The 16,271-nt window shown below is 37.1% G+C and overlaps 1 protein-coding gene across 16 annotated transcripts in view; it reads right to left on the bottom strand.

Moving 5' to 3' along the window:
• ERC2 (ELKS/RAB6-interacting/CAST family member 2) overlaps positions 1–16,271 on the bottom strand; it is a 965,515-nt gene that overhangs the window by 627,111 nt on the left and 322,133 nt on the right. For all 16 annotated transcript variants that reach the window (XR_008546979.2, XR_010155615.1, XR_008546980.1 and 13 more), the window contains one exon: positions 8,001–8,156. Coding sequence is in view for 11 of the 16 variants with exons in the window: in XM_016941331.3 (XP_016796820.1) it covers positions 8,001–8,156 (156 nt within the window). In the remaining 5 variants the exon portion in view is untranslated. The remainder of the gene's footprint in view (positions 1–8,000; positions 8,157–16,271) is intronic.

Genomic DNA, 16,271 nt, shown 5'->3' on the forward strand with positions numbered 1-16,271 from the left:
TCACGCCACTGCCCTCCAGCCTGGGTGACAGAGGGAGGCTCCACTCAAAAAACAAAAACAAAAAAATGTTTTCCAAAACAGTTCTGTTAATTTACATGATCACAAGCACCTTGCAAGTATGCCAACCACTCCACCTCTTCACTAATAACTTATGTCACTGGTCTTTTACACTTTTGCCAATTTGATATGCGTTGTGCAGGTAGATGATCTGCAGAGACATCATCTACCCATTCCTTCATTCCTTCCTACTTGTACACAAATGTCGCTCCTCACAACTAGAGCTGAAGTTTATTTACCCTCTTCTTGAACCTGGGCTGGACTGTGACTTCCTTCTGCCAACAAATGCAGCAAAATAATCAGTATACCTGTTATAGCCCTAGCCTACAGGGGGACTGGCAGCTTCTGCTTCTACCCACTGGAAGCCAGCCACCATGTTCTAGAAGCTCAACCACCCTGTGACCCCCATGGTGTGAGGAAGACCATACCAGACATATGGACAGGCCATGCAGAAAGACAGGGAGGCCTGGTGGTCATGGTGGCCCCTTTGTCTTGTTTCAGGCCTCAAAGGGAAGAATTTCAATGTTTCATCATTACATTTTGTGTCTGCATTGGTTTTTTATAGACATTTTATTAGGCTTCGCATTATTACAACTATACCAAAAGTATTTTTTAATCAGTAGTGAATTTTTAACATTACCAAACATTTTTTTCTATATCTCATGGTTTATTGCCATTTTTCAACTTTCATATGTTATTGTAATGAATTGCATTAATGAAATTTTTAAACTTAATCTCCCCTGGCATTACTATGAAAAACTCCACTCGATCATTACATATTTTTTATATGTTACTGGATTCAGCTTGCTAATATTTTGTAAGGATCTTTTATTTATGTTTATGACTGAGACTGGTTTATAATTTTCCTATCCTATGCTGTCCTTGTCAGGTTTTAATATCAATATAGCCTTCCAAATGAAGTAGGAAGTGTTCCTTCCTTAAATGTGTTTGGAAATGGTTCCTGTGAAATTGGAATTTTTTTTTTTACACTAATGTTCATTAGAAATCACCAGCAAAACCATTCAGAGCTGTTATTTTCTTTTTCCAAAGAACATTACTTACTAATCCACTTTTAATGGCTGCAGGAATATTCATGTTTCTATTTAGCTGAGTCAGTGTTGATACATTTTTTTCCCCAAAGAATTTTTTTGTTTCATCTAAATTTTCACACTTATTTGCAGGAAATGTCTAAAAAACCCACTTATCCTTATATCAATAGCATTTATGATTATGTCTTCCTTTTCATTTCTAATATTCTACACTATTAACCTCTCTTTTTTCAAGTTTTATTTTAGCTTTAACCACTCTTTTTCCTGATGAATCTCAGTAGACACATGTCAAGTTTTCTTATCAAGGAACCAATTTTGGCTATATTGATTATGCAATTACACTTTTATTTTCTGTTTCATTCATGTCTGCTGCTTTTAAATATTTCCTTCCTTCCACTTTCTTTGGGCTTATTCTATTTTCTTTTCCTAACTTTTTAAGTTGGATGTTTATACTAATTTTCAGCCTTGTTTCATTCCTAAGATAATCCTTCACACTATAAGTCTTGATTTGGTTATCTTTAAATTTGCTTGGTTTCTTATAGTCTCTTGTTCTTTATTCATATTTTCAATCTCTTATTTAGACATATTAAACACACTTATTAATATTTCAGTCTTTTTCTTATAATTCCAACTTTTGAAGTCTTTGCTTTCTGATTCTGCTATTTATTCTTTCTACTGGCTGTCATTTATGGTGGCCTGTTTTCTTGCAGATTTTGTGATTTTTCTCCTTTTTTTGGTACTGTGTACTAGTTTTTTTTTTTTTGGAACTTTATCTGAAAAAATACTTTAAGGCCTATGTGGTCCTTTAGAGAATTTGCCTCTGCCAATACCTAGGGACACTGCCAACCAAGAATGTAGCTGCTTTAAGCTACATTATCTACCTGAAGTTTTCCGATCATCTTGCACAGCACATCCATGTAACAGCCAGCTGTGGTTATGGATTCTGAGAACAAATTTTTTCATCTTTTACTTGGCTCAAAGCTTTAAAACAGAAAATCTTCCCTGGAGTTCCCTAGTCTAAGTGTGAGGAGGGGGAATATGGTAAGGTTATTTTTAGTTTGCCTCTGCACTAGCAGTATAGCTGTCTGAGATCCCAGCTTCATGTGGTGGTGGTAATAGGGTTCCTACAATCCCTCATCTTAAGTAGGCCCAGACTTCTGTCTTTTTTCTTCAGTGTCCTTGTGGCTATGAAAACCAGAGCTCAAGTTCATCTATCTGAAAATTGCCAACAAGAATAAATAACCTGATATGGTTTGGTTGTGTCCCCACCCAAATCTCATCTTGAATTGTAGCTCCCATAATTCCTACATGTCATGGGAGGGACCCAGCAGGAGGTAATTGAATCATGGGGGACGGGCCAGTCTTTCCCATGCTGTTCTCATGATAGTGAATAAATCTCATGAGATCCGATGGTTTTATAAAGGGCAGTTCCCCTGCATACACTCTCTTGCCTGCTGCCATGTAAGATATGACTTTGTTCCTCATTTGCCTTCCACCATGATTGTGAGGCCTCCCCAGCCATGTGGAACTGTGAGTTCATTAAACCTCTTTCCTTTATAAATTACCCAGTCATGGGTATGTCTTTATTAGCAGCATGAGAACAGACTAATACATACATAACCCATGCTCTACTTATCACACAGGCTTCCTGCTATGGCTTAGCTTTGACTCTTGAGGTTCTTTCTTACTCAAGAGCTCATAAGTACATTTTAAAATATATGTTTAAAAATATATTTCATTCAGTATTTTTTGTTGCTTTCAGCAAGAAAACTGACATAAACAATAACAAGCTACTGACAATATTAGCTGAGCATGAACAGGAGTGAGACTCCCATGTTCAGAAGGGTTCAGGTTGCACAACTTAGTAGAGAGGTTGATATGAATGGAAATCCCATTTGCAAGAAGTCAGACTATGTCAGGGAACAAACAAGCTTCATCTTGCTAGCCAAATCTAAAGGATTGGTAGTGGCTAAACAAAAAAACGGTCTTGAGAAGGATCCTAAGTATGTTTAAATATTCACTGGGAAAGAATCATGACTGCTTATCAATGTGCCCCAGGTATATGTGAGCAAGTGAGCACTGCTCAGATATGTGCAGTTTCTGAAACACATTATTTCTTTATAATTTAATGAATCATGAGTGTGTGGTCATTTTTATGTGGAACAAAAGTAAGAAGTTCTCTCTCTCCCATACATAACAAGAATATAGTATAAATAAAAACAGGGAAAATCAGAATTAGGATTATCTAAAATGATAAAAGATACTAAAATCTGTTATGATCAACACTCTTCTCAGGGGGGTATGGCCCCAAATTATATCCAGTTGTAGCTGACAGCACAGTTTATAGTTGATTCCACATGCGAAACTGATTCATCTGAAATTGACACTCAAAAACTTTCAACTCTACACACCTAAGCAAAGATGATGTTTATAGTGAAAAAACCAATTCGTGCTAACTTCTACAAATACCACAGTAGAAAGCCAGTGTGGGGTTTGGTGTATTGAGAGAGAAATGAAAAGGAAATCAACTGGATATAGACAATAGGGTTTAGTCAGGAGGAAGGGCATGGCAGGGTCTACATACACCTCCTTTAGTCAATAAAAATAGATTGATAATGATAAAACTATTTCAGTCTATAAATATTAAATAGGCAGTGGCTCTAAATAGCTTTCAGGCATTGCTGCCATAAGGTAAATTTTAAATAAATATTTATGTAGACAATAACAGAAAAAAGCCTTTCTAAGGGGAACATAGTTACAGGGTAAAAAAAATCATATTCTCCCATAAAAATATCCCTTTTGCTTCTTTTACAGCCATAAATTCCATAAAAATGGAAAGTGATGCAATCAAACATACATGAGAACTGAGGCCAGGGAAGGTCTGTCTCTGTGACAGCCAGAAGAAAAGCCAATCGGAATTACATCACATGCTTTATATGAAGTCCATGTGGACATCAGGCACACTTCATCCCGTCTGAAAATTCTTCCCCCACTTACGTCTGTGACACAAACTACACCCTGAAAAAAACACTCTGCCAAGGAAAACAGCTTCTTTTTCACTGCAGATATGGCCCTTATGTCTAGAAAATGATATGCTTACTATCATGAAGTTTGGGTTAGGAGGTTTGTAATCTATCAGAGGTTTATAAGAAAATGTGTTACAAATTCAGAATAAAGGAGGAGATCTAAGACAGCAGATCGGCATCTTTGGCAAACACTGGAAACAGAGGGAGCAGCTAATATAGAAATACTGGAATGAGTAGATGAAAAATGTGCTAGACTAGGAACAAAGCCTCATACAGAAAGGAAATGCCATTATTCTTTCCCTACCAGAAAAACAATTATGTATTTGGTATGTTCCATTCTCCGAGGTTTAATGGAGTTCCTGAAAGTAATTCATGCTTTCCATGGCCTCCAAGATTCAGCTCTCACAGTTTGATTCCTCTAATCCTTCAGTGTTGGGGTAGGAATTGGAGTTTCCAACAGACGAGAGTTACACATCTGAGATCTCCCAGAGGCTCAGTTCTCAGAGACAATGTTCATGTGCCAAAGGACTTGCAAGATGCCAGGATTTCTACCCTGGCTGACTATGTTTTGTATTCCTGCCTTTGCACAAGCTGAGTTTTGCAACCCATCTTCTACCTTTCCAAAAATGTTATATCATGGTTTTTCTATGATGTCATGTTTGTAAAAGCAATTCAGGCATTCACTGACACTTAATTTAATCAAAGAACTTTCAAGAGACCCTACCAATTCCAACTACCTGCTCTGGATCAAAATGGAAGTGCACATCCTTCCATGTGCCTATTTAAAATATTTTCTTTCCCTCCAATCTACATGATTTATTCATTTTAATAGTAATGCAAGCAGTATTCCCAGTCTTAAATGAGGAATCACACTCATCACTCAAGGTAGAATTGGGCTGGGTGTGGTGGCTCACATCTGTAATCCCAGCACTTTGGGAGGCTGAGGCAGGCAGATCACTTGAGATCAGGAGTTTGAGACCAGCCTGACCAACATGGTGAAACCCCATCTCTACCAAAAAAATACAAAAAATAGCTGGCATGGTGGTGTGCACCTGTAATCCCAGCTACTCAGGAGGCTGGGGTGGGAGAATTGGTTGAACCTGGGAGGTGGAGGCTGCAGTGAGCCGAGATCGCACCACTGCACCCCAGCCTGGGTGACAGAGTGAGACCCTGCCTCAAAACAAACGAACAAAAAAAACCAAGTAGGGGAATTAAGAAAAGTAAGTAATTAATGATAGGAAACATTAGCAATAAATGTTATAGTTCAATCCAATCAGAACATTCTTTCAATGGAGAAAATATTAAAAACTGACCCTTACTAGTACTTTTTAGCTAATTTTTAACAATAAAAGAGGTGTCTGCATGACATAAGAATTCATCTTATTTGTATTTCTTAGAAATCCATTTTTCTCATTAGTCAAGTTAAATATAGCATTTATTGTTATGATTACTATTTGGTTATACTTCTTCAATAATAATGTTTATCATTATAAGCTAGATTTTTGAGCCAGGTACTTTAACTACACTATTGCATTTTAATCTTATTTAGTCCATCTGAACCATCCTGTAAGGTTGGTGCTGTCGCCCCTATTTTATAGAAGAAAGTGTGGTCAAGTGACTTTGGTCACTCCTCAAGTCACTCCCTACACAGCTGGCAAAGGCAGGCTGGAGACTTGCTGGAGTCTGCTTTCATCTTCAGCCTGCACTCTTTCCACCTCACTCCACTACTTTCCTCAAACATTCTTCTGACCTGACCACTTCTGGAACCATTAAAAGTAACTAGCCATTAAAAGTTAAATCTAACTCAAGGATTGATGGTCTCTCAGACAAATGTGGGCTAATAAAGGTCATGACTTGCTGAAGATCATATAAATGTTTTATTCACCTGGACAGAGTCCATGATGAGGGGCAGAGTTTACAAATTTCATGACATTTTCAGCTGTAGAAGTGGCTTGAACAATCTCCCATTGTGGAATAACAGAGTTGAGGGAAAAGTTTAAGCCAAAACAATAATTTCCCCCAAACTTCTTGAGTTCACTCATATCTGTGCCTCTGGTCTTCATTTCCAGAATGATTTGGGCACTGTCTGCAGGTCACCCTAGTACTGTGCTTGCCGAACCTCGGCTTAACTCTCTGAGAGGGAGGGACTGCAAGAAAGAAACCAGAGGAAAGACTGAGCAGGGAAACTTATTCTAAACTTTGAGGCAGTCCCTGGTTACATTCAAATCCACTGGACAGTCCCCTCATATCTCCACTCCTTGATCCACGTTTTCAGCACAATCTCAACATCTAGTTAGAGATGGAAAGTTGACAGAAGTATGAATAGTTTTGTGTTTTTTCCTTGTGTATACATGCATGCATACACACACACACATGCACACACGTTGTGATGAAGTAAACACTAGATAAATATAATTTCCTCCCTATAATTTGCAAACTCAGCAAGGAGTATGCACATATTTCACAACTGATAAAAATCATTTAAACATTTTTCTCTCCTCTCCCACTGCTTTCTCACAGAGGTCTGCATTACTCTAACTCTGCTGCATTTCATAAAGCAACAAACAAAATTAAAACCTAGAACAAGAGAACAGGCATATTTAAGAGCAAGTGGTAGAAAAAGAAAAAAGAAAACAAATTTTTTTAATTGGTGTACTTATTATTTTCAGAAGCAAAATAATTTAAACAGAGGAACAGATAAAAGCATCTCACAGTCTGAAAAGACCTATTTGGGCTATTCATAAATTTAATAATTATGCATATGTAAAAATAATAAATATTCAGGTGCTTGGTCCATTTAAAGCCCCAAATTTATTTTTGAAAAAATACAATCCAAAATCTTTTAAACTGACAATAACAATATAAACTAATAGAGCAGGTTACTCTAGAATATTTTATAAAGATTCCTAGCAATAGATAACAATAATAACATGAATACCACTGTCAACAACAATGCCTGCCATTCGATGGATACTTAATCAGACAAGGGACTAAGGGCTTTAAATGAATAATCTCCTGGAATCATCAGACCAACCCAATGATGTAGGTATTTTTCTTATCCCTATTTCACGGAGAAAGAAACTGAGGCTTAGGGAAGTTGAATAATTTAACTAAAGGGCAGCATTGGGACTCAAAACTATTTATGTCTTAAACACTATGCTAAAACCAAAATAGCTTAATAACTTTTTTTTTTTTGAGATGTAGTCTTGCTCTGTCACCCAGGCTGGAGTGCAGTGGTACCATCTTGGCTCACTGCAACCTCTACCTCCCGGGTTCAAGTGATTCTCCTGCCTCAGCCTCCTGAGTAGCTGGGATTACAGGTGCATGTCACCATGCCTGGCTAATTTTTGTGCTTTTTTGTAGAGACAGGGTTTCACCACGTTAGCCAGGCCAGTCTCGAACTCCTGACCTCAGCTGATCTGCCTGCCTCAGCCTCCCAACCTAATAACATTTAAATGAGTTAAATTGGCTTGTAATCACAAATATTTTGAGACAATCACCTTCTAGGAGAGGCAAGAAATTTGACAACGATAGCAACTTCAAAAAAAATAGCAAACTTACGTGTTGGTGGAAATTTGGAAGAGAGTGGACTATAAATATGTTAATTCCCAAGGAAGAGGAATACCAAAGGAACTCCTAATTAAAGCCTGAACCTCTCAGTAAGGAAAATTCCATCAAAGGTTTTCCCTGATTGTTTTTTGGAATCTATATGTCTGAACTAAAAATCTTCCGCATTCTACTTTGTTGTCCATATATTAAATAATATCACATAAAGCATATTATATGGAGTATTTGGAAAAAGTACGTATGTAAACTGTAACTTTCTAGTCACATTAAGAACATAAAAGTCTATAACCCTGGACCGTACCTTGGTCTTCATAAACTTGGAGTGACTTTTGTAAACCTCAATTTGTTTGATCTCTTCTTCGCGGTCCTCAGTGTTCAGCACACCATTGGCTTTTAACATCTGGATCTCATCCTCAAGATCCCTTATGTTTCGTTCCAATGAAGCGATTTTTGTGTCCTGTTGGTAAAGAAGAAAAGAAAAAGAAAAATAAAGAATAAAAATTATTTTTAAGATCATCAAAACAGAATTTAAGAAAGTAATTTTGGTAGTGCTGTTACATATTAACCATGGTATAGATAGCCCTGAATTTAGGACAACTTATTTTTTTTCACAGCTGAGGGTCATTTGTGAGATGATAGTTTAAGCTCCCAATCAAGACCATGTGTCAATACAATACAGAGAATTATCTAGATATGTTTATCTAATATCTGGGAATCAAATTACCAAACCAACAGTGATAAAAGTAATCTAAGTGTTAAAAAACAAAACAGAACACCATTTAAGTGGACAGATTTTAATCTGGGATATAGTTTACCTGGTATATTTTTGAATCTACTTATAAACACAAAAACAGTTTATGTGTATATTTTATGGCTGGTTTTATAAGGCATGTTTGGAATTTGACTCTGAGAGAGAAGGAAATTCAAATCTACTAATGGGAAAAAGGATTCTCCTCTAAAATACAGACATAAGTGAAACTAAATAACTGAATCTTGACTTGGTATGACTGATACACTAAATATTGAAAATTTATAGTGATTGGAAATAATACATCACAATGTCATAATTTATTTGGCGAGCAGTCAGGTCCCTACGTGACAAAAAACATGACTACCTTGCAGGGCAGTTCAACCTATTGATTTATGGAGCCAACAACTAGAAATATTACACTCAGATGTGGAATTAATTGGGAAAAAATTACCAATGACAGACTCTATACACAAGGTAGAGCATTAGAAACAATGCATTAGAAAGTAGAGAAGAGAGAGCTCTTATAGGGTAACAAAAACAAAACAAAAAAATATGACAAAAAATTTTTCCACAACAGTAAGTATTAGGCTTCAATCGGTCTTTGAAATGAAAGTTTGACACATCGAAAACTGACTTCAAGTTTTCTCAGTGTCCCATCTGCCTGCCATTTTACTGCACAGAGTTAAGGAGCTCATATTAAATGTATAACTGAATGCTAATACAGAACAATCTATCAACTTTTTTAACCAATTCATTTTCTCAGAATCAAAAAGACTAAGAATTCCAAAAGTAAAGACAATGAATAGGCTATTCTATTTATAAGTAACTCATTTTTAAAAACCTTGCAACAAATGTGTCTGTCCTGATTTTGTGGCTATTGTCTACTTTATTTTCCTATAATCTATGCCCAGTGGTATATCTCCTATGGCAATATAGTAATTACCATTGTTATTATCATTAACATTGTCATCATGTTAAAAGGAGGAAAAGAAGGAGCAGTAAATTTATGCAACTCTATTATGTACCAAGAACTGAGTGCTCTAAGTTCTGTAGATACTTTTATTAATTCTCAGAAAAACTTCAAGAAGATGAAATAAAAAGATTTTGAAAATTCCAAGATTATTAGGAAATGGAACATTCTGTAGTATTTCATTTTCCTTTAAAAATAATACCTATTGTATTTTTTTCAGTTATAAAAGCAATATGCTTTGAATTCATAGAAAATGGAGAAAACCTCTAATCCTACTGTCTAGAAATAACCACCATTAATGTTTTCATGTATATTCTGCCAGTATTTTTCTATTTAGATGCCATTTCTGGAAATATTGTATACTACCAGTTTAAATTCTGAAAAGTGTTATGGACTGAATGTTGAGTTCCCCAGAAATATATATATGTTGAAGCTCTAATCCTCAATGTGATGGTATTTGGAGATGGGGCCTTTGGTGGGTAATTAGGATTAGATAAGGCTAGGAGAGTAGGGCCCTCAGAATGGGATTAGAGCCCTTATAAGAAGAGACACCAGGAAGCTGCTCACTCTCGCTCTCTCTACCCAGAAAGGACATGGGGAGAAGGCAGCTATCTATAAGCCAGGAAGAGAGCCCTCACCAGAACCTTATCATGCTGGCACCCTAATCTCAGCCTTCTAGCCTCCAGAACTGTGAGAAAAACAAATCTCCATTATTGAAGTCACCCAGTCTATAGTACTTTGCTAAGTCAGACAAGCTCACAAACATGGGGAATGATATTTAGTAACTTACTTGAGTCCTGAGCTATGAGAACTCCATAGATAAAAAGAAAGGCGGCCGGGCATGGTGGCTCACACCTGTAATCCCAGCACTTTGGGAGGCTGAGGTGAGTGGATCACCTGAGGTACGGAGTTCGAGACCAGCCTGACCAACCAACATGGAGAAACCCCGTCTCTACTAAAAATACAAAATTAGCCGGGGGTGGTTGCGCATGGCTATAATCTCAACCACTCAGGAGGCTGAGGCAGAAGAATTGCTTGAACCCAGGAGGCAGAGTTGGAGGTGAGCTGAGATCATGCCACTGCACTCCAGCCTGGGCAACAAGAGTGAAACTCCATCTCAAAAAAAAAAAAAAATAGAAAGGCAATAATGTCTCAAAAAAAAAAAAGGCAATAATGGAAGTGCCATGGAAAAAGAACTTTTAGAACTTCATAAGAGACTTTCCAAATAAATAAGAGTCATTTCGAATCAACATGTTTCAGGCTATAAAATCAAGAAAGACTCATTAAACAAAAATTGAAAAGGTACATAGATAATTATGATTATTCATAATCCCGCCACTCATATATACCCACTATTAACATTTGTATTCATTCCTATGAAAGCCTTAAGATTATATTTTCACCTTAAAACATATAAAAAGTTATTTCAATTGAAACTCTAATCAGTATGATATAGATTTTTTCTCTCTATTGAGATACAAATTGGCTGTTGATGAGATTTACAAATACCCAAGTGCAATATTTAAGCATTTACAAATAGATTAGTACAATCTTTATAAAAACTGAACTATAAAGTAAGTGTGAAGGTAAGGGCTAATATCCCAGCTCTTCCTATATAAAATTTCCTAGGATTTTCAACTCAAATCTAAGTGACACATAAAATGTGTATGTATGTATACATATATATACCTATATAAATATATGTGTAGGTAAGTATGTGTGTGTGGCACAATACACTTTGACATCTTCACATCTTAGACCTTAATTTTTTCATAACACTTGGTAGAATTCCAACGACCAATCATGGAGGCAAGAGGAGACGACTCTGCTTCCTCACAAGCCTCAGTTTTCCTCTCGGTAAACGCCTGAGGCTTTAGTGAGCAAGGACTACAACTGACAACTTCTAAATGGCTTAGACAGAACTTTTCACTGGACTCAAGAATTACATACTGCTAAAGAAAGATCAGAACTGGGTTGAGACAGAAAGTTTCTTAACACAGCAAACCTTTTTGACATCTTAAGTTAAAATTTCACCAAATGGTGAAACATTTTGAAAATGTTTTTACTTTTATTAGTTTTCTCAAATTAAGCAACACCCTTCTTTCTTCTCACAAACTTTTTTCTTCTCTAGCTCTGTTGCCAAAGCTGGAGTGCAGTGGTGTGATCTCGGCTCACTGCAACCTCCGCCTCCCAGGTTCAAGCAATTTTCATGCCTCAGCCTCCCGAGTAGCTGGGATTACCAGCCTGCGCCACCACGTACAACTAATTTTTGTATTTTTAGTAGTGACGGGGTTTCACCATGTTGGCCAGGCTACTCTCAAACTCCTGACTTCAAGTGATCCACCCACCTCAGCCTCCCAAAGTGTTGGGATTAAAAGTGTGAACCATTGTGCCCAGCCTATATTTCTGTTCTTATATAAAAAGTCAATTTCAAGGGCAAAAGAGCTCATATCTCACATCATGAGCACAGGGAAAAGTAGGTAGGAGAATATCATTAGGATTCAAAGGAAAACTGACACAAAAAATACAGATATATCAGATGGTTTTGGGTTGTGCCCAAGAAGATATTCAAAACGCCAAACCAGAGAAGGACAGAGGGAATATAAGCATGAAAATAAAAAGCAAGTAAAATGGCTGGCATGTCTACCGCTTTTCAACTGCATCAGTACAAAGAATTTAGAGGGAAGGAATTTTATCATTTTCTTTTTAAAAAATCGCTAACACTAAGATACATGACTAAAACCTAATCTATGTAAGGAGTACTATGGAAGTCCATATCAAGTCCTGATATGGCTGAATGTGACATACGGATGTTGAGATGCTAAATGCACATGGCTCAGAAACTCGATGCGCTAATCTGGAATAGAGAAAAAAAATACATATATGAAGACATATGTTGTAACTTCCAGAAAAGTGGAGTTTCAGAAAGTAAAGCAACATTTTACGCCCTAATCGCCAAAGAGCTTTCTTCATCTGAACATTTTTACAACTTATTTATGACTGATATTTTATTTTATTATTTTTTTTCTTTTTTTTAATTATACTTTAAGTTTTAGGGTACATGTGCACATTGTGCAGGTTAGTTACATATGTATACATGTGCCATGCTGGTGCGCTGCACCCACTAACTCGTCATCTAGCATTAGGTATATCTCCCAATGCTATCCCTCCCCCCTCCCCCCTCCCCACCACAGTCCCCAGAGTGTGATATTCCCCTTCCTGTGTCCATGTGATCTCATTGTTCAATTCCCACCTATGAGTGAGAATATGCAGTGTTTGGTTTTTTGTTCTTGCGATAGTTTACTGAGAATGATGGTTTCCAATTTCATCCATGTCCCTATAAAGGATATGAACTCATCATTTTTTATGGCTGCATAGTATTCCATGGTGTATATGTGCCACATTTTCTTAATCCAGTCTATCATTGTTGGACATTTGGGTTGGTTCCAAGTCTTTGCTATTGTGAATAATGCCGCAATAAACATACGTGTGCATGTGTCTTTATAGCAGCATGATTTACAGTCATTTGGGTATATACCCAGTAATGGGATGGCTGGGTCAAATGGTATTTCTAGTTCTAGATCCCTGAGGAATCGCCACACTGACTTCCACAATGGTTGAACTAGTTTACAGTCCCACCAACAGTGTAAAAGTGTTCCTATTTCTCCACATCCTCTCCAGCACCTGTTGTTTCCTGACTTTTTAATGATTGCCATTCTAACTGGTGTGAGATGATATCTCATAGTGGTTTTGATTTGCATTTCTCTGATGGCCAGTGATGATGAGCATTTTTTCATGTGTTTTTTGGCTGCATAAATGTCTTCTTTTGAGAAGTGTCTGTTCATGTCCTTCGCCCACTTTTTGATGGGGTTGTTTGTTTTTTTCTTGTAAATTTGTTTGAGTTCACTGTAGATTCTGGATATTAGCCCTTTGTCAGATGAGTAGGTTGCGAAAATTTTCTCCCATTTTGTAGGTTGCGTATTCACTCTGATGGTAGTTTCTTTTGCTGTGCAGAAGCTCTTTAGTTTAATTAGATCCCATTTGTCAATTGTCAATTTTGGCTTTTGTTGCCATTGCTTTTGGTGTTTTGGACATGAAGTCCTTGCCCACGCCTATGTCCTGAATGGTAATGCCTAGGTTTTCTTCTAGGGTTTTTATGGTTTTAGGTCTAACGTTTAAATCTTTAATCCATCTTGAATTGATTTTTGTATAAGGTGTAAGGAAGGGATCCAGTTTCAGCTTTCTACATATGGCTAGCCAGTTTTCCCAGCACCATTTATTAAATAGGGAATCCTTTCCCCATTGCTTGTTTTTCTCAGGTTTGTCAAAGATCAGATAGTTGTAGGTAAGCGGCGTTATTTCTGAGGGCTCTGTTCTGTTCCATTGATCTATATTTCTGTTTTGGTACCAGTACCATGCTGTTTTGGTTACTGTAGCCTTGTAGTATAGTTTGAAGTCAGGTAGTGTGATGCCTCCAGCTTTGTTCTTTTGGCTTAGGATTGACTTGGCGATGCGGGCTCTCTTTTGGTTCCATATGAACTTTAAAGTAGTTTTTTCCAATTCTGTGAAGAAAGTCATTGGTAGCTTGATGGGGATGGCATTGAATCTGTAAATTACCTTGGGCAGTATGGCCATTTTCACGATATTGATTCTTCCTACCCATGAGCAAGGAATGTTCTTCCATTTGTTTGTATCCTCTTTTATTTCCTTGAGCAGTGGTTTGTAGTTCTCCTTGAAGAGGTGCTTCACATCCCTTGTAAGTTGGATTCCTAGGTATTTTATTCTCTTTGAAGCAATTGTGAATGGGAGTTCACTCATGATTTGGCTCTCTGTTTGTATGACTGATATTTTAAAACAATATATGTAGTGATTTTCAAACACATATCTTGATTATATTTCACAAATAAACAAGCTCTGGAAGCAGATAATTGTGGGCCTTCCTTAGAGACGGGGAAAGTGAAATATAATGTAGAGTAGCTTTTCCCAAAGTTCACAGAACCCAAATGCTCCATGAAAAGGGGGTTGCAGGGTCAAGTATGTTTGAGAAATGCTTGTTAGGAACTTTCAATGCGCATTAACATAAATGGCTCTGGAAAGTCCTGAAGCAAAATATTCTATTTAATTTTATTTATCACAGTATTACTGCCTCTAGAAGTCAATTCCTGAAAAAAAAACTTAGGCCTGTAATGATCACATTAAGCTCTGGGTAATATTACTAAATTGAAGAGTCAAAACAACAATTTGGATTCTTCAAGGGAAAACTTGCCACAATCATCCCCAATTTAAAATGAAGGGGGGGGAGGGCGCTAAATATCTAGATCAGCCTGCCAGCTTCTGTCACTCAAAAGTGGTTTACTGAGCTCCTGTTCTAAGCCCAGCACTTAAGACGACATCAGTGAAAGAACAGACATGGACCCCCATACTCCTGGAACTTAGCACCTCACGTCTCAGGCAATAGTTTTCAAACAGTCTCGAGATAGGGCAACCATGAAATTGTTTTGTCTTTATATTATATTTTGGTTATGGATTGTAAAGATGTAGAAAAAAATTTTGGGGGAAAAAATAAACATCTAAACAATGCTTGCTTCAGTTAGGAAAAAAGATCTCAATTGAGTGTCTCTTTTCAATCATTTCTTTCTACACATTCATAAAATAATACTTATAAAAATTTGATGCATAAATTGCAGATCATAGCTTCTAATTAAAGATTCATACCCAAGACTATTTTACATCTACCATCTCAAAAAATGCAAAATAGGTATTTGATGGGCAACTAATAAATAAAACACTGGAATTGAACCCCAGAAGCCATTTACCCACTAGGCCCACCGTGCTAATGTCTAAGCCAGCCTTAAATACTAGCACTAGCCCATGACGGCTATAGTTATAGAAATGAGGATGAAAGTGGGATGGGAAGATTGAAATAAGTTTATTTCTTCCTTTTCTCTCTCTTTTTTAAAATCTATCTCTAGATTTCTCTAGAACATGTATGCTATAGATTAATAGTAAACTTAGACAAGGAGTTCTCTCATTCATTCATTAATTCAACAAATACATAGGGCACCTATTGGGAACCAGTCACTTTGCCAGGTGAGTAAGATACCAGGTAGATCTCAAGAAGATTCATGGGCATCCTTCCCTCTCTAACATGAAGGACAGCCTGGATCCATGCTACTCAAAGTGTGGTCACAGATCAGTGGCACTGACATCACCTGGGAGCTTTTTCCACATGCAAAATCTCAGGCCCCAACTCAGAACTATTGAATCCAAATCCATATTTTCACAAGATCCTCGGGTGATTTGGGTGTTCTAAATGACTGTACATGTCCAGAAGACACAAGGGACAAGACTGACCAATGCAGAAGACACTAGGGTAACTCTATTTTCCAAATACATTTAGAAAAACATGAATCTAGTTTCAAGAGCCATCCAACTTAACATTAAGTGTACAGCAACCCTGGGAGTAAATTTTCTGGAGTATCTTTGCTAGTCAGGATGCCATTAGTACTCTTTTTGTGTTTTCACACAGTATGTTCCCCTTAAACAGCAAGAAACAGATTTCAATCCCTCTCCAGGAACTGTGAATACTGAAATGGTGAGTGGGTGGAACATCAAAAAGAAGCAATATCATTTAGTCACAAAAAGTAACAATTATATTATTGCTGAGTGCCACAATGTGCTTTCCTTTTAAATACCGTGAGAATTACTGGTTTCATTTTAATATCAGGCCAAGAAAGAAGACATAAGCAGTTTTTACGGAGCATTGAATTCACTGTGATCACATATTGGTCTACGGACATTGATCAACAAACTTAGGGCCAATATGGTTTTTAAAAGATGTGATCTAATGT

This window comes from Pan troglodytes, chromosome 2 (genome assembly GCF_028858775.2).
Source record: "Pan troglodytes isolate AG18354 chromosome 2, NHGRI_mPanTro3-v2.0_pri, whole genome shotgun sequence".
Taxonomy (NCBI): domain Eukaryota; kingdom Metazoa; phylum Chordata; class Mammalia; order Primates; family Hominidae; genus Pan; species Pan troglodytes.